The following is an 18028-nucleotide window of genomic DNA, read 5'->3' as shown; positions in this document are numbered from 1 at the left end:
TCCACTGGTCTATGGCTCTGTTCTTGTGCCAGTACCAAATTGTCTTGATTACTATGGCCTTGTAGTAGAGCTTGAAGTTGGGGAGTGAGATCCCCCCCACTTTATTCTTCTTTCTCAGGATTGCTTTGGCTATTCATGGTCTTTTGTGTGTCCATATGAATTTTTTAACTATTTGTTCCAGTTCGTTGAAGAATGTTGTTGGTAATTTGATAGGGATTGCATCAAATCTGTATATTGCTTTGGGCAGGATGGCCATTTTGAATATTAATTCTTCCTAGCCAAGAGCATGGGATAAGTTTTCATTTGTTAGGGTCCTCTTTAATTTCTTTTAAGAGTGTCTTATAGTTTTCAGGGTATAGGTCTTTCACTTCCTTGGTTAGGTTTATTCCTAGATATTTTATTCTTTTTGATGCAATTGTGAATGGAATTGTTTTCGTGATTTTTCTTTCTATTGGTTCATTGTTAGTGTATAGGAAAGCTGCAGATTTCTGTGCATTAATTTTATATCCTGCAACTTTGCTATATTCTGATATCAGTTCTAGTAGTTTTGGAGTGAAGTTTGGAGGGTTTTTTATGTACAATATCATGTCATCTGCAAATAGTGATAGTTTAACTTCTTCTTTACCAATCTGGATTCCTTGTATTTCTTTGTTTTGTCTGATTGCCATGGCTAGGACCTCCAGTACTATGTTGAATAACAGTGGGGAGAGTGGGCATCCCTGTCTTGTTCCTGATCTCAGAGGAAAAGCTTTCAGCCTCTCTCTGTTCAGTATGATGTTAGCTGTGGGTTTATCATATATGGCCTTTTATTATGTTGAGGTACTTAACCTCTATACCCGTTTTGCTGAGAGTTTTTATCATGAATGGATGTTGAATTTTGTCGAATGCTTTTTCAGCATCTATGGAGATGATCATGTGGTTTTTGTTTTTCTTTTTGTTGATGTGGTGGATGATGTTGATGGATTTTTGAATGTTGTACCATCCTTGCATCCCTGGGATGAATCCCACTTGGTCGTGGTGTATGATCCTTTTGATATATTTTTGAATTCGGTTTGCTAATATTTTATTGAGTATTTTTGCATCTACGTTCATCAGGGATATTGGTCTGTAGTTTTCTTTTTTGGTGGGGTCTTTGCCTGATTTTGGTATTAGGGTGATGTTGGCTTCATAGAATGAATTTGGAAGTATTCCCTCCTCTTCTATTTTTTGGAAAACTTCAAGGAGAACGGGTATTATATCTTTTCTGTATGTCTGATAAAATTCCGAGGTAAATCCATCTGGCCCAGGGGTATTTTTCTTGGGTAGTTTTTGATTTCCACTTCAATTTCTTTGCTGGTAATTGGTTTGTTTAGATTTTGTGTTTCTTCCTTGGTCTATTTTGGAAGATTGTATTTTTTTAGGAAGTTGTCCATTTCTTCTAGGTTTTCCAGCTTCTTAGCATATAGGTTTTCAAAATATTCTCTAATAATTCTTTGTATTTCTGTGGGGTCCGTCATGATTTTTCCTTTCTCGTTTCTGAATCTGTTGATGTGTGTTGATTCTCTTTTTCTCTTAATAAGTGTGGCCAGAGGCCTATCTATTTTGTTTATTTTCTTGAAGAACCCGCTCTTGGTTTCATTGATTTTTTCTGTTGTTTCATTCTTCTCAATTTTGTATATTTCTTCTTTGATCTTTATTATGTCCCTCCTTCTGCTGACCTTAGGCCTCATTTGTTCTTCTCTTCCCAATTTTGATAATTTTGACTTTAGACTATTCATTTGGGATTGTTCTTCCTTCTTTAAATATGCCTGGATTCCTATATACTTTCCTCTTAAGACTGCTTTCACTGCGTCCCACAGAAGTTGGGGCTTTGTGTTGTTGTTGTCATTTATTTCCATATACTGCTGGATCTCCATTTTAATTTGGTTGTTGATCCATTGACTATTTAGAAGCATGTTGTTAAGCCTCCATGTGTTTGTGAGCCTTTTTGCTTTCTTTGTACAATTTATTTCTAGTTTTATACCTTTGTGATAAGAAATGTTGGTTGGTAGAATTTGAATCTTTTTGAATTTACTGAGGCTCTTTTTGTGGCCTAGTATGTGGTCTATTCTGGAGAATATTCCATGTGCACTTGAGAAGAATGTGTATCCTGTTGCTTTTGGGTGTAGAGTTCTATAGATCTCTGTTAGGTCCATCTGTTCTAGTGTGTTGTTCAGTGCCTCTGTGTCCTTACTTATTTTCTGTCTGGTGGATCTGTCCTTTGGAGTGAATGGTGTGTTGAAGTCTCCTAAAATGAATGCATTCCATTTTATTTTCTCCTTTAGTTCTGTTAGTATTTGTTTCACATATGTTGGTGCTCCTGCATTGGGTGCATTTATGTTTATAATGGTTATATCCTCTTGTTGGACTGAGCCCTTTATAATTATGTAATGTCCTTCTTTATTTCTTATTACTTTCCTTGTTTTGAAGTCTATTTTGTCTGATACTAGTACTACAACACCTGCTTTTTTCTCCCTGTTGTTTGCATGGAATATCTTTTTCCATCCCTTGACCTTTAGTCGGTGCATGTCTTTGAGTTCAGGTGAGTCTCTTGTAAGCAGCATAGAGATGGGTCTTGTTTTTTTATCTATTCAGTGACTCTATGTCTTTTGATTGGTGCATTCAGTCCATTTACATTTAGGGTAATTATTGATAGGTATGTACTTATTGCCATTTCAGGCTTTAGATTCATGGTTACCAAAGGTTCCAGGTAACCTTCCTTACTATCTAAAAGCCTAACTTAACTCACTTAGTATGCTGTTACAAACACAATCTAAAGGTTCTTTTCTGTTTCTCCTCCTTTTTCTTCCTCCTTCATTCTTCGTATATTAGGTATCAAATTCTGTACTTTTTGTCTATCCCTTGATTGACTTCTGGAATAGTCAATTTAATTTTGCATTTGCCTCCCAATCAGCTGCTCCACCCTCCCTACCGTGGTTTCACTACCTCTGGTGACAGCTTTCCAACCCTAGGAACACTTCCATCTATAGCAGTCCCTTCAAAATAGACTGCAGAGATGGTTTGTGGGAGGTAAACTCTCTCAGCTTTTGCTTATCTGGAAATTGTTTAATCCCTCCTTCAAATTTAAATGATAATCTTGCCAGATAAAGTAATCTTGGTTCCAGGCCCTTCTGCTTCATGGCATTAAATACATCATGCCACTCCCTTCTGGCCTGTAAAGTTTCTGCCTAGAAGTGTGATGTTAGCCTGATGGGATACAAAGATCCTTTGTATGTGATCTTATTTCTGCCTCTGGCTGCTTTTCACAGTCTGTCCTTATCCTTGATCTTTCCCATTTTAATTACTATGTGTCTTGGTGTTATCTTCCTTGGGTCCCTTGTGTTGGGAGACCTGTGGATCTCCATGGTCTGAGAGACTATCTCCTTCCCCAGATTGGGGAAGTTTTCAGCAACTGCCTCCTCAAAGGCACTTTCTTTCCCTTTCTCTCTCTCTTCTTCTTCTTCTGGTATCCCTATAATACGAATATTGTTCTGCTTGGATTGGTCACACAGTTCTCTCAATATTCTTTCATTTTTAGAGATCCTTTTTTCTCTCTGTGCCTCAGCTTCTTTGTATTCCTCTTCTCTAGTTTCTATTTCATTTATTGTCTCCTCCACCATATCCAACCTGCTTTTAATACCCTCCATCGTGCTCTTCAATGATTGGATCTCTAACCTGAATTCATTCCTGAGTTCTTGGATGTCTTTCCGTACCTCCATTAGAATGTTGATGATTTTTATTTTGAACTCCCTTTCAGGAAGAGTCACAAAGTCCGTATCATTTAAATCTTTCTCGGGAGTTGTATTAATAATTTTACTCTGAACAAGGTTCCTTTGGCATTTCGTGTTTGTATATGGAGCCCTCTAGTGTCCAGAAGCTCTATTCTGGAGCTGCTCCACCCCTGAAGCAATGTCGGGGGTCACAGGGGAGCAGTACTGGTGCCCCATTAGGTGAGGTCTGCTCTTTTCTCCAGGTGTATGCAGTCTGACGCTGTCCTCTTTCCTGTTGCTCTCTCAAGATTAGTTGCACCAGTTAAATTTTCTAATTGTATCCAGTTTTAGGAGGAAGCCTCTGTCTCTCCTCTCATGCCACCATCTTTAATTCCGTCCTGTTTATTTATTTTTAATTGTATTTATGCCATAATGAATGCCTGTATATACATCACCAACACAAAAACTAGAATATTACCAAACTTTGATCTGCCTATGTGCTCCTCCTCTATGCTGCCCTCTGACCCTCTACTTCCCCACAAAGCCTCCCACCACTGACAAGGTAACTGCTCTCTTGGATTTTGAACTTATCACTCTATTTGGACTATCTGGCTGTTTAGTTATTTAGTTTTATCTCGTACTTATTTACGCACACACACACATCTGCTTAAACAATATGTTGTTTTGTTTTGCTTGTTTGGGGAATTTCTAAAACCAGTTTCTTATATATTTATATTTCTTATATTTTAGAACTTGCTTTTTCATTTAATATTATACTAAGGTTCATCTGGGGTGTCCATATAGCTACACTTCGTTATTTTTGCTCCTGTATTATTATGTTCTTTGGGGTCAATATATCAGTTTATCCATCCTTCCGATCCTGTCTGGGTTGTTTTCAGTTTTTTTTGTTTTTCTTCTTTGCATTTTACTTTAATGAACAATGTTGCTATGATTATTCTTATACATGTCTCCAGAAACATATAACAAAGAGTTTTTCTTGGGCACATACCTAGGAGTAAAATTGCTAGGTCCTAAAGTATGTGACTGTTCAACTATGACAAGAAAATACCAGAATGTTTTCCAAAATGCTTATACCAGTTATATTCTCACCAGCAACATCTAAGAGATCCTATTGACCCAATTTTCTCAAACTCTAGGTTTTGTTAAACTTTAAAATTATTTTACAATAATTTTTTAGAATGAAATGGTATTTCCCTGATCATTGGTGAGGCTGAGCATCTCTTTACATGTAACTTTCTGTATGTATTTCTTTTGTGAAATGTCTGTTATGACTTTTGCCTAATCATCTATGAATTTCTAATGTTACCTCACCTTTGAGTTCCCATGAAAACCTAACTTGATTATAGTAAATTAGTCTTCTGCCTTGTGGAGCTAATTTACTAATGTTTTGTTTTTAGGATTTTTGCATCTATACTTATAAATGAAATGGTCTTGTAATTTCTTTTATTGTGCAGTCCTTGTCTGGTTTTCAATAATATTAGTTTCATAGAATAAATTAGAAAGTATTTGTTCATTTTCTGGTTTCTGGAAGTACTTAAGTAAGATTAGAATGATCTCCTTGAAAGGTCGATAGAATTCATCTATAAAACCAAATAGACATGATGTTTTCTTTATGGACAGATTTTAAATTACTACTCCAATTTATTTAATTTTTCAAGACTAATATGACTTTCTATTCTTCTTAATTTGGGAAAATAGTTTTTCTAAGAATACACCCACTTCATCTGATTTTTCAAATCTGTTTCCATGAAGCTATTATTCTCCTATTATCCTTTTAATCTCTGCTGAGCCTGTAATTATGTCTCCTTGTTGCGATAGCATTATTCGCTCTTTTCTCTGCCAGTCTGCTACTGGCTTCTCTATTTTGTAGGTCTTTCCATCTCACCTTGTCCTTGTTGACTGCTCTCCATGCCTTTGTTTTCTATTTCTCCTATTTCAGCCTTATCTTCTCTTTTCCCTCTCTTTGGATTTATGCTTTCTCCTTTCTTATTAAATTGGACATTTACCTTTAATTTTTAGCCTCTCTTTGTCTCAAAAACAAGCATTTACAGCTATATCTTACCCCTAGAAACACCACTTTTGTAACATCTCACAAAGTTTGGCTGGTAGTGTTTTTTTATTTTTTAATTGTAAAATACATATAAAACTTTCCATCTTAACCATTTTTAAATTGAAGTCAAGTTGACATACCATATTGTATTGGTTTCAGGTGTACAACATAGTGATTCAACATTTATATACATGGTGAATGATCACCTTAGTAGCTCTAGTTCCCATCTGCCACCACACAGTTATGATAATCTTATTGACTATATTCCTGTGCTGTACATTACATCCCCATGACTTATTTTATAATTGGAAGTTAGTACCTCATATACCCTTCCACCTTTTTGCCTATGTCCCCAACCCATTCCCCTCTGTCAATCATCAGTGTGTTCTCGGCATCTACGAGACTGTTCCTGTTTGTTTGTTCATTTGTTTTTTAGACTCCACATATAAATGAAATCACATAGTATTTGTCTTTCTCTGACTTATTCACTTACCATGATACCCTCTATGTCCATTCATGTTGTCACAATGGCAAGATTTCTTTCTTTTTATGGCTGAGTAATATTCCATCCTATATATATATCACATCTTCTTTATCCATTCATCTATCAATGGACATGTAGGTTGCTTCCATATCCTGACTATTGAAAATAATTCTGTAATAAACATAGAAGAGCATATATCTCTTTGATTAGTGAGTTTGGTTGCTTAAGGTAAATTTCCAGAAAAGGAACTACTGGGTCATATGGTATTTTTATCTTTATTTTTTTGAGAAATCAACACACTGTCTTCCTTAGTGGCTGCATCAATTTACATTCCCACCAACAGTGTACTAGTGTTTTCTTTTCTCCACATCCTTGCCAAAATGTTTGTTATTTTTTGTCTTTTTTATACATACCATTCTGATTGGTGTGAGGTGATATCTCATTGTGATTTTGATTTACATTTCCCTAGTTGAGCATCTTTTCATGCACCTGTTGGCCATTGGTATGGCTTCTTGAGAAAAAATGTCTGTTCAGGTCCTCTACCCAGTTTTTAATTGGATTGTTTGTTTTTTTGGTGTTGAATTTTATGAATTCCCTATGTATTTTGGATATCAACCCATTATCAGATACATTGTTCACAGTGTATCAGTAGCCTACCTTTTTGTTTTGTTGCTGATTTTCTTCACTGTGCAAAGTTTGGTGATGTCCTTTTAGTTAATTTTTGCTTTTTTTGCCCTTGCCTGAGGAGACAGATCCAAGAAAATATCACTAAGACTGATGTCTAAGAGCTTGCTGCCTATTATCTCTTCTAGGATTTTTATGGTTTCCAAACTTATATTTAAATCTTTAATCCATTTAGAGTATGTTTATGTGTGTGGTGTTAGACGGTGGTTCAGTTTCATTCTTTGAATGTAGTTGTCCAGTTTTCCCAACACCACTTACTGAAGAGACCCCACTGTTTTCCCCACTGTATATCTTGCCTCCTTTGTCATAGATTAATTGACCACATAAGTGTGGGTTGATTTCTTGGCTCTCTCTTCTCTTCCATTATCTGTATCTGTTTTTGTGCCAATTCCATACCGTTTTGATTACTATAGCCTTGTAGTATAATTTGAAATCAAGGAGAATGATACCTCCAGCTTGTTCTTTTTCTAAAGATTGCTTTTACTATTTGGGGTCTTTTGTGGTTCCATAAAAATTTTAGGATTATTTCTTCTAGTTCTGTGAACAATGTAGTTGGCACTTTAATATGGATTGCATTGAATCTGTAGATATCTTTGGGTACTATAGACATTTTAACAAATACCAGTTCTTTCAATCCATAAGCACAGTGTATCTTTCCATTTATTTGTGTCATCTTCAATTTCTCTCATCAATGTGTTATAGTTTTCAGAGTACACACCTTTCACCTCCTTGGTTAAATTTATTCTGAGGTATTTTATTCTTTTGATGCAATTTTAAATAGGATTGTTTTCTTAATTTCTCTTTCTGGTAGTTCATTCAACTTTACTGACTCATTTATTAGTAAGTGAATTCAGTAGTTCTAATGGATTTTTTGTGGAGTCTTTAGGATTTTCTATAGACAGTATTATGACATCTTCAACTTGTGACAGTGTGCTTTCCAAACTGGATGCTTTTTATTGCTTTTTTCCTGTCTGGTTGTGTGGCTAGGACTTCCAGTACAATGTCAAATAAAAGTGACAACGGTGGGCATCCCTGTCTTTTTCCCCATCTTAAAGAAAAAGCTTTCAGGTTTTCACCATTGAGTATGATGTTAGCTATGAGTTTATCTGATATAGCCTTTATTGTGTTGATGTATGTTTCCTCTATACCCATTTTGTGGAGAATTTTTATTCATAAATGGATACTGAATTTTATCAAATGTGTTTTCTGAGATGAGCGTATGATTTTTATCCTTCTTTTCACTAATGTGGTGTATAACGTTGGTTGATTTGCAGATATGGAACCATCCTTGCGTCCCTGGAATAAATCCCACTTGATCATGATATATGATCCTTTTAAAGTATTGTTGAAAACAGTTTGCTAATATTTTGTTGAGGATCTTTGCACCTATGCTCATCACAGATATTGGCCTATAATTTTCTTTTTTTTTGTAGTGTTTTTGTATAATTTTTGTATCAGGGTAATGTTGGCCTCATAGAATAAGTTTGGAAACATTCCTTCCTCTTCAATTTTTTGGATAGTTTGAGGAGATGTATTTACTCTTCTTTAAATGTTTGGTAGAATTCTCCTGTGAAACTATCTGGTATTGGGTTTTGCTTATTGGGCGATTTTTTTTTTCATTGCTGATTCAGTTTGATTACCAGTAGTGATATTGGTCTGTTCAGATTTCTATTTCTTCTTGACTCAATCTTGGAAGATTGCATATTTCTAGAAATTTATCCATTTTTCTAGTTGATCATTTGTTGGCATATAATTGTTTGTAGTAGTCTCTTATGATCTTATGTACTTCTATGGTATCACTTGTAACTTCTTTGTCATTTCTGATTTTATTAATTTGGGCCCTCTCTTTTTTTCTTGATGAGTCTGGCTAAAAGTTTATCAGTTTTTCTTTTCAAAGAACCAGCTTTTAATTCCATTGATCTATTCCATTCTATCATTTTCTTAGTCTCTATTTCATTTATTTCCAATATGATCTTTATTATTTTCTTCCTTCTACTAACTTAGGTCTTTATTTGTTCTTGTTTTCCTAATTGCTTCACATGTAAGGTTAGATTGTTTGCTTCAGATTTTTGTTTCCCAAGGTATGCCTAGATCACTATAAACTTCCTTTTTAGAGCTGCTATTTCTGTGTCCCATAGATCTTGTGCCATGTGTTTCCATGTTCACTAGTCTCCAGGTATTGTTTGATTTGCTTTTTTTTTTGTTATCATTAATCTACAATTACATGAAGAACATTATGTTTACTAGGTTCCCCCCTTCACTAAGTCCCCCCCCACACATACTCCTTCATAGTCACTGTCCATCTGTGTAGTAACATGCTGTAAAATCACTACTTGTCTTCTCTGTGTTGCACAGCCCTCCCCATGCCCCCACACACTATACATGCTAATCATAATGCCCCCTTTCTTTTTCCCTGCCCTTATCCCTCCCTTCCCACCCATCCTCCCCAGTCCCTTTCCCTTCGGTAACTATTAGTCCATTCTTGGGTTCTGTGATTCTGCTGCTGTTTTGTTCCTTCAGTTTTCCTTTGTTCTTATACTCCACATATGAGTGAAATCATTTGGTACTTGTGTTTCTCCACCTGGCTTATTTCACTGAGCATAATACCCTCTAGCTCCATCCATGTTGTTGCAAATGGTAGGATCTGTTTTTTTCTTATGACTGAGTAATATTCCATTGTGTATATGTACCACATCTTCTTTATCTATTCATCTACTGATGGATATTTAGGTTGCTTCCATATCTTGACTATTGTAAATAGTGCAGCAATAAACATAGGGGTGCATCTGTCTTTTTCAAACTGGAGTGCTGCATTCTTACGGTAAATTCCTAGAAGTGGAATTCCTGGGTCATTGATGTGCTTTTTGATTGCTTTGTTGACCCATTGGTTGTTTAGTATTATGTTGTTTAGCCTCCATGTGTTTGTGTTTTTTCCAATTTTTTCTTGTAATTGATTCTAGTTTCATAGTGGTATGGTCAGAAAAGATGCTTGATAGGATTTCTATCTTCTTAAATTTATTGAGATTTGAATTTTGGCTTTGTATGTGATCTATCCTGGAGAATGTCCCATTTGCATTAGAAAAGAATGTGAATTCTGCTGTTTTTGGGTGCAGTGATCTGTATATATCTATTAAGTCTATCTGCTCTAATATATCATTTACAGCCAATGCTTTCTTATTGATTTTTTAATCTGGATGCCTGGATGATTGATTGACATAAGTTAAGTGTTGAAGTCCCCTAATATTGCTATATTGCTGCCAATTTCTCCCTTTAGGCCTGTTAATATTTGTTTTATGGATTTAGATATCCCTATATAGGGTGCATAGATATTTACAAGTGTTATATCCTATTCTTGGAATGAACCCTTTATTTTTATATAATACCTTTGTCTTTTCCTACAATCTTTGTTTTAAAGTCTATTTTTTCTGATGTAACTATTGTTACCCCAGCTTTCCTTTTGTTTGCATTTGCATGAAATGTCTTTTTCTGTTTCTTTGCTTTTAACTTGTATGTGTCATTAGGTCTGAAGTGAGTCTTTGAGGCAGGATATACATGGGTCTTGCTTTTAATCTATTCAACTACCTTATGTCTTTCAACTGGAGCATTGAGTCCAGTTACCCTTAGAGTAATTACTACTAGACATACAGATGGACAACAGGCACATGAAAAGACTCTACATCATCAGGAAGATGCAAATTAAAGCCACAGTGAGATGTCATCTCACACCAGTCAGAATGGCCACTATCCAAAAGACAAGAAATACCAATTGCTGGAGAAAATGTAGAGAAGAGGAAATTCTCCTACACTGTTGGTGGGAATGTAAATTGGTTCAGCCACTATGGAAATCAGTATGGCAGTTCCTCAAAAATCTAAAAATAGAGATACTATATGACCCAATAATTCCACTTATAGGAATTTATCTAAAGAAAACAAAATCTCTGATTTGAAGATATATGCATCCTATGTTTATTGCCACATCATTTATAATAGCCAAGATATAGAAGCAACCAAAGCATCCATCAATAGATGAATGGATAAAGATGTGTTACATATACACAACACAATATTATTCAGCTATAAAAAATAAGGAAATCCTGCCATTTTTGACAACATGGGTGGACCTAGAGGGTATTGTGTTAAGTGAAATAAGCCAGGCAGAGAAAGGCAAATACCATGTGAATTTCTCTTATATGTGGAATCTGAAAACAAAATAAACAAAACAGCAATAGACACTGAGAAGTGACTGGTGGTTACCATGGGGGAGGGGTTATGATGGGTGGATAAAATAGGTGAAAGCGATAAAGAGGCACAAAATCTCAATCATAATATAAATTATAGGGATGAAAGTACAGCATAGAGAATATAATCAATAGTTCTATAATATCTTTCTATGTTGAAAGATAGTAATTATACTAGTTGGGGTGAGCATTTAATAATGTATATGCCTGTCAAATCACTACGCTGTATACTTGAAACAAATATAATATTGTATATCAGCTATATGCAATTTTAAAAAATCAAATAAATAAATAAAGATTTCCTGCTGCTGACTGCTCAGAGCATGTTTTTACCTTCTCCAATCACTATCTTTCACTTTTATTTGTTGACTCCTAACATTCCTCCTCAAACTTTCTTTCCTTGGGCTTCCATGATGCTCTCTTCTTTTTCCCCCAAACTTTCCACTGCTCCTCCAGTTTCTTACATGACCTCCTTTTCCTTCCTTCCTTCTCACTGCTGGCTGTTGTCCTTCCCTTTGTCCCAACTCTACCCATTTTCATTGACTGCTGTGATCTCATCTATGTCTAAAGCTTCTATAAGAATCAGTCCCGAATCTCTCTCTCATTTAGCCACTCTGTTGAACAGTGTAGTCAAGCTGTTTGTCCATTTGGGTGGCAAAAGAAAACCAACATGTCCAAATGTAGATAATCATTCATGGAAGCCCATGCACGCTCTCCTCTCTTTCTTTTTCTAACAGCAATATCCTTTCCCTGGCCACCAGTCTAGGAATCACTCCTGACAACATATCTGTCTTCTTTTAAATCTCATGTGTGATCTTGCCATGTAATTACCAAATCCTTTTGTTTTAAATGTTTTAATATTTCTTGAACATAGTTCATTCTTACCATTTCTCAGTCTCTATCTTACTCCTGGTTATAGTCATTTCTCACATTTGTTGATTCCACAACCTAAATAGTCCTTTGTTTCCACCTTTGTAATCCCAGTCTCCACACTGCTACAGAAACATTCCAATATGCAAATATGACAGTTCCTCAGTAACTTAAGTGTAAAACATCAACTCTCTATTCCCATTCTCCACCCCTCATCTACTTTCTTGGATGTGGAGCTATTTGCTTTTTGCCTCCTTGCTCCTCTACCTTCAATGTTTCTTCCTAATTGCCTCCCTTTTAATTTTACTTTTTGAAACATTTTGAGGTTTAGATCAGATAATATAGGAAAAACCCACAGGACGGTTTCTAGAATATAGTAACCATTCAATAAACAGGAATTCCCTCTTCTCCCTTCTTCTCCTCCTCTCCCTAGAACTTCACATATAGTTCTCCTGATCATTGAGGGTTACTGGTTCAACCAGTTAATTTTGATCTAGTGGCCAATGGCCATCCATCAGTTGGGGACAACTTCAGTACATTTCTACTCCTTTGGATTTTATGAACAACATCCTAGAAATAGGATATCAGTGAAACATTCTACCAACTACTTATGGATTAAAAAAAATAAAGTAATTGTTGATAGGTATGTTGATAAGTATGCACTTATTGCCATTTTCTTGATTGTTTTCTGGTTCTTTATGTAGTTGCCTCTGTTCCTTTCTTCTTTTACTCTCTTCCCCTGTGACTTGGCGACTTTTCTTAGTGTTATGTTTGTATTCCTTGCTCTTTGTTTTTTGTGGCTACCATGAGGTTCATAGGTAGCACTGTATGTGTATAGTAGTCTAGTTTAAGTTGATGGTTGCTTAAATTCAAGCACATTCTTAAAAAAGCACTATATTTTTACCACCACCACCACCATTTTATGACTTTATGTCATATTTTACATCTTAATATTTTGTGTGTCCCTTGGCTAATTATTGTAAGTCTAGAAGATTTTACTACTTTTGTCTTTTAACCTTCATACTAGCTATGTAGGTGGTTGATCCACTACCTTTACCATATGTTTATGTTACCAGTGCAATTTTTTCTTTCATAATTTCTTATTTCTAGTTAAGACCTTTTCCTTTCCATTTAAAGAAGTCTCTTTTACATTGTTTTGTAAGGCTGGCTTGGTGGTGATGAACCCCATTAGCTTTTGTTTTTCTGGGAAAATTCTTATCTTTCCTTTAATTCTGAATGATAACCTTGCCCTTGCTGGGTAAGTAGTCTTGGTTGTAAGTTTTTTCCTTTCACCACTTTGACTACAACATGCCACTCCCTTCTAGCCTGTAAAGTTTCTGCTGAAAAATCAGGTGGTAGTCTTCTGGAGCTTCCCCTGTATGTAACTAGTTGTTTTCTTTTTCTCTCTTTATCTTTAACTGTTGACTCTCGAATTATATAATGTGTCTTGGCATGGGTCTCTTCGGATTAATCTTTTTTGGGATTCTGTGCTTCCTGGACTTGGATGTCTGTTTCCTTTGCCAGGTCAAGAAAATTTTCAGCCATTATTTCTCCGAAGATATTTTCTGTCCCTTTCTCTCTCTCTTATTCTGGTTCCTCTATAATACAAATGTCAGTACATCTGATGTTGTCCCAGAGGCCTTTTAAAGTATCTTCATTTTTAAAATCCTTTTTGCTTTTTGCTGTTCCATTTGAATGGTTTTTACTATCCTGTCTTCCAGATGACTGATGCATTCTTCTGCATTATCTAATCTGCTGTTGCTTCCCTCTAGTGTATTTTTCATTTAATTTGGGCGGGTGGGTCCACAGAGGATTGCTGGGGAAGGGTGAGCAGTGCTAGCACAATAAATGAAGACTGTCGGAAATGGCTACCACCACCACTGGGTCAACTAGGTAGAAGGAAAGTGAAAAAAATGGTGCTCATCAGCTATTCCGTCCCCAGGTGGTATTCCAACAGATCCCTGCCCCTCTGGCATATGACCTGAAATTAGTCAACAGATCTCCTTCATGTGTAACCCAAGTTCCTTTCAAACCACTCCCTCTGCTCTGGGACTTGGAGTGAGTGAGACTGTATGTTTGCCCTTTATGAGCAGAATCTTTGTTTTCAACTGACCTCTGGCTTTCCCAGACATAAATTCCACTGTATTTCAAAGACAGATATTATGTGGGCTCATCTTCCTGGTGCAGGCCTCCCAGGCTGGGGAGCCCAGTGTGGGGCTCAGACTCCTTGTCCCTTAGGGAGGGCCTCTACAGATGGGATATTGCTCCCACTTGTGGTTCACTGTGCTGGGTTGTGGGTCCTGACCAGACTTCATTGCTGCTCCTCCTACTTGTCTTGGTGTGGCTTTTTCTTTATATCATTAATTGTATAAGATCTGTTCTGCTAGTCTTCAGTTTATTCTCAGAGTCATTCTATATGTAGTTGTAGATTTGGGTGTGTCTGCGGGAGGTGAGCCCAGGACCTCGCACCTTGCCATCTTGATAGCCCTCCTCTCCGTCTACAGCTTGATGTGAGGTGGAGCCTCACAAATGCATCCAAGATGCCGTATTTGGGAGTCCTACCTGTGACATTAATCCCAATTCTGGGTCTGGACAGTGTGGGTGATGATTGTTCCTCCATAGACTGGCCTTCCTCCTTGCCTGCTGCCGCAGTGTACAGGGCATGATCCAGTGGTCCCTGCCTAAAGGGTCCTATCCATCCCAGATGTCATGCCAGGCTCTGGTGCAGCGTCACTGAGCTCAAGAAAGAACTAGCCTTTATTTCCCCAGGCATCAAATGGACACCTGATGAGAATGGAGTCATTGCCTTTGACTGCCGAAATCGTGGCTGGTAAGTGCTTTCAGGGAGAAGGCCTGTGGTGCTGGCATCCTTCTTAGAGCCTTTGGGTTTTGCCTAGTTCTCCTGCAGCCCCTGCCACCTGCCACCATCCAAGGACCTTGGGTGTGTAGCACCTTAATGCAATACAAGAGAAGTGAGAGTGCCAGCTGTATTCCTCCCTTCTCTCTACAACCACCCCTACTCCAGGACTGATCACACTTGTCTTTCCCACTCCCCACCTCATCCAAGCACACTGAGCTGTCTCCACACCAACCCTCTCCCGGGCTCTCCTCTTCCTCCATTCCCTTCCTTGGGCAGATGTGTAAAAGTCTGAGGATAGAATCCAACTCTCTCCCTTCCCAATGCCATCACTGCCCTTTGGCACCCTGACTGGTCCAAAGCAAAGAGAAGGAGGGTTACGACCAGGACTTGACCTTTCTCCCACCTGACAGGCCCATCAGATGGCACATTCCCAACTGTTATGCTGAGTGCTCATGTGCCATGATAAAACCTAGCACTGATGGGGCATTGACCTAAATTTTGGATACACTTGAGCCAGAACCTGAATGGAAATAACTGGGGACTCAGTTGGGTGGTTGCTCTGCTTTGACTGTCCCATTGTTAGCATGTTCTTCTCTTTCTACTAAAGGTACATACAAGCCGCTACTTCTCCCAAGGACATAGTGATTTTGGTGGACATGAGTGGCAGCATGAAGGGGCTGCGGATGGCTATTGCCAAGCACACCATCTCCACCATCTTGGACACCCTGGGAGAGAATGACTTTGTTAATATCATCGCGGTAAATATGTCTTCCTGTTCCATAATAGCTCTCCTTGTTCTAGAAAAAAACTCCAGCCCACACTAGAATGGCGTAAGCTTATAATTGCTTAACACTTTATATTGTGAAATCACTCTCCCCTCTGAAGCTGGCGCTCCTAACCAAGGGTTGAATGAAGGACAGGCTTCAAGAAGTCCCTAGAAATTATTTTGAAATTGTGTGCAAAATGTGCTTGTCCATTTTCCTAAGTTGGTAGATTTCATCAATTTCTCAGACAAGTCTGGGATCTAATTAAGGCTAAGATGCGCTGGTCCTGAGCAAATACCTAACTTACCTGTCTGCACGCTCTTCCCTGGTGCCTGTCTCTGGGATAGGCTTTCCGTTCTGCTTGGGCTCCTGCTTTATAATCCCAGTTCTATCACTCCCCTCACCCACCCAAATCCAAGCACACCGGGAGAGAGGGGAAAGCAGGTTCTGGGGCCCGGAAGGGGGCTGGCAGACCTGGTCCTGCTTCACAGCAGCTCCTGCTGAGGAAGCTCTGCTTGCCCCCTGGGAAAGTAATTGAAGTGGAGGGACAGAGCAGAAAGAAATGGCAGATATACAAGTTAGAAAGTTGCTTCACAATGCAGTGAGCGAGTAGGCCGGTCCAGCCTCCAAGGGCAGAGCTGACGGCCACCTTGGGGGCATCATTTTGAAAACTACTTGATCCCAGGCTTACCTCCACCATCATGTCCCATGGCTGAAAATGCTTGTTGTTAGTAGAATTTCCTTATCTAGTTAAGACATATCAAGGTAACATGGCCATCCTGGGGTAAGAGAATTCCCCCTCATCTCTGAGCTGCTCCCCTGAGGCTGCATCCCTTACCCCCTGCATCGACCCTGGACCTGCCCTCCCCATCTCTCCCTCCTCCCCAGGTGGTCACGACCTGCAGCAGTGACTGGTGGCTACCAGCACAGGTCCCACCAGTCCACAAGAGCAGGGGCGTGCTCCCCACCCCCTGGAGTCTGCTCTGCCTCCCCGCAATCATCCTCCTTTCCCAGCTGTTTGCAGAGCAGCTGTTCAAGGAAGCACTGACTCCCAGACAGCCCAGCACTCTCCCTGGAACACACAGTGGCCTTACCATGGTCCAGCACAGTCTCCCCTTTGCTCACTGTCTCACTTAAGCAGAAGTAGATTAAGGAAACCCTGAAGATTTAACTTCTAACTATGGGGAAGCAGGGTGGTTAAAAAAAAGGGAGCAGTAATAATTCATTTTTCTTTCCATTCCCAACCCCTGTTGACAGGTGAAGAATCCTCTCCGTAAATGCAGGGCAAAGAGGAAAAGAGCACAGTTTCTAATCCTGGACCCAGGCATCAGGGAGGGGTCTGCCCATGGAATGTTGTGGGAAGGCACTCTGTCTGCTCTTGGGAACAGAGACCAAAGGGATCTCTCATTGGCAGCAGGTCCTCTGTGCTCTGGAGATGGTGCCACTCAGCCAGTCCCCTGAGAAAAATGACCCTAGACTGGAATTTGAGAGAGGATGGTTAGAGCTAAGGCCCCACTGTTCTCTATACTCCCTCTCCACTTAGAAAAATGGCCAAAAGCATAGGGTGCCCCAAATTAACATGACACAGGGGCCTAGGTGGTCCCAACCCCTGCCACCCTGGGAGTTGCCTAAGCTTCTTCCCTGGGCCCTGAGTTTCAGACTGACCCTGTCTCTTCTTCTCTCTCCTCTGCCCTCTGCAACCTCAGTACAATGACTACATCCATTATATTGAGCCTTGTTTTAAAGGAATCCTTGTCCAGGCCAATCGAGATAATCGCGAGGTGAGTGTCCACTGTCAGGTGAGTGCCTGATATCCCCGAAGCCCTGCTCTGACCCCGGGGGAGTTGTCCGTGCAGACTGCCCAGCAGCCCCTCTTACTCATTCCCACCATAGCTGGAAAGAGGGCAAACGGGTGTGCAGTTACCTGGCCAATACACCTGGGAAATCACCTTCCTAATATTGCTACCCACCTATCAGAGCAAATAGTGAGCAAAGAGAGGCCACCCAAGGAGACCTTGCCTACGCAGGCCTGGTTTTCACTCTGTGGATCACCCAGGACTCAGTTTCCCCTTTGCCTCCCCATGTTCTCTCCACTATGTCGGCTTTCATGAGTAGCTCCGCAGAACGGGGAAACAAAAACCCTCTGGGTTGAGTCCTTTCAAAAGCCAGGGAGGGGAGGCAGTGACCACCTTTTTTAAAAAGGGAGAGTTAACAGGTGACAGGGGTTCGGGTTGACTTCCTCCCGAGTCCCGGCCGAGGGTGGGTCTCCTGTGGGTGCTCTCTGTTGGCTGGACCTGGGAACGTAGGCACTGGCATGGACCAGCCTCCC

General features: G+C 39.2%; 1 protein-coding gene across 1 annotated transcript in view; it reads left to right on the top strand.

The window, feature by feature from the left end:
• The window catches only part of CACNA2D4 (calcium voltage-gated channel auxiliary subunit alpha2delta 4), a 140779-nt gene that overhangs the window by 29747 nt on the left and 93004 nt on the right, over window positions 1-18028 (top strand). Inside the window, exons 7-9 of the mRNA XM_073222757.1 lie at window positions 14845-14905; window positions 15543-15693; window positions 17406-17480. Of these exons, the coding sequence (XP_073078858.1) occupies window positions 14845-14905; window positions 15543-15693; window positions 17406-17480 (287 nt within the window). The remainder of the gene's footprint in view (window positions 1-14844; window positions 14906-15542; window positions 15694-17405; window positions 17481-18028) is intronic.

Source organism: Manis javanica, chromosome 15, assembly GCF_040802235.1.
Source record: "Manis javanica isolate MJ-LG chromosome 15, MJ_LKY, whole genome shotgun sequence".
NCBI classification, from domain to species: domain Eukaryota; kingdom Metazoa; phylum Chordata; class Mammalia; order Pholidota; family Manidae; genus Manis; species Manis javanica.
The sequence above is the reverse complement of the archived record's forward strand: the minus strand, read 5'-3'. Positions and strand labels throughout refer to the sequence as shown.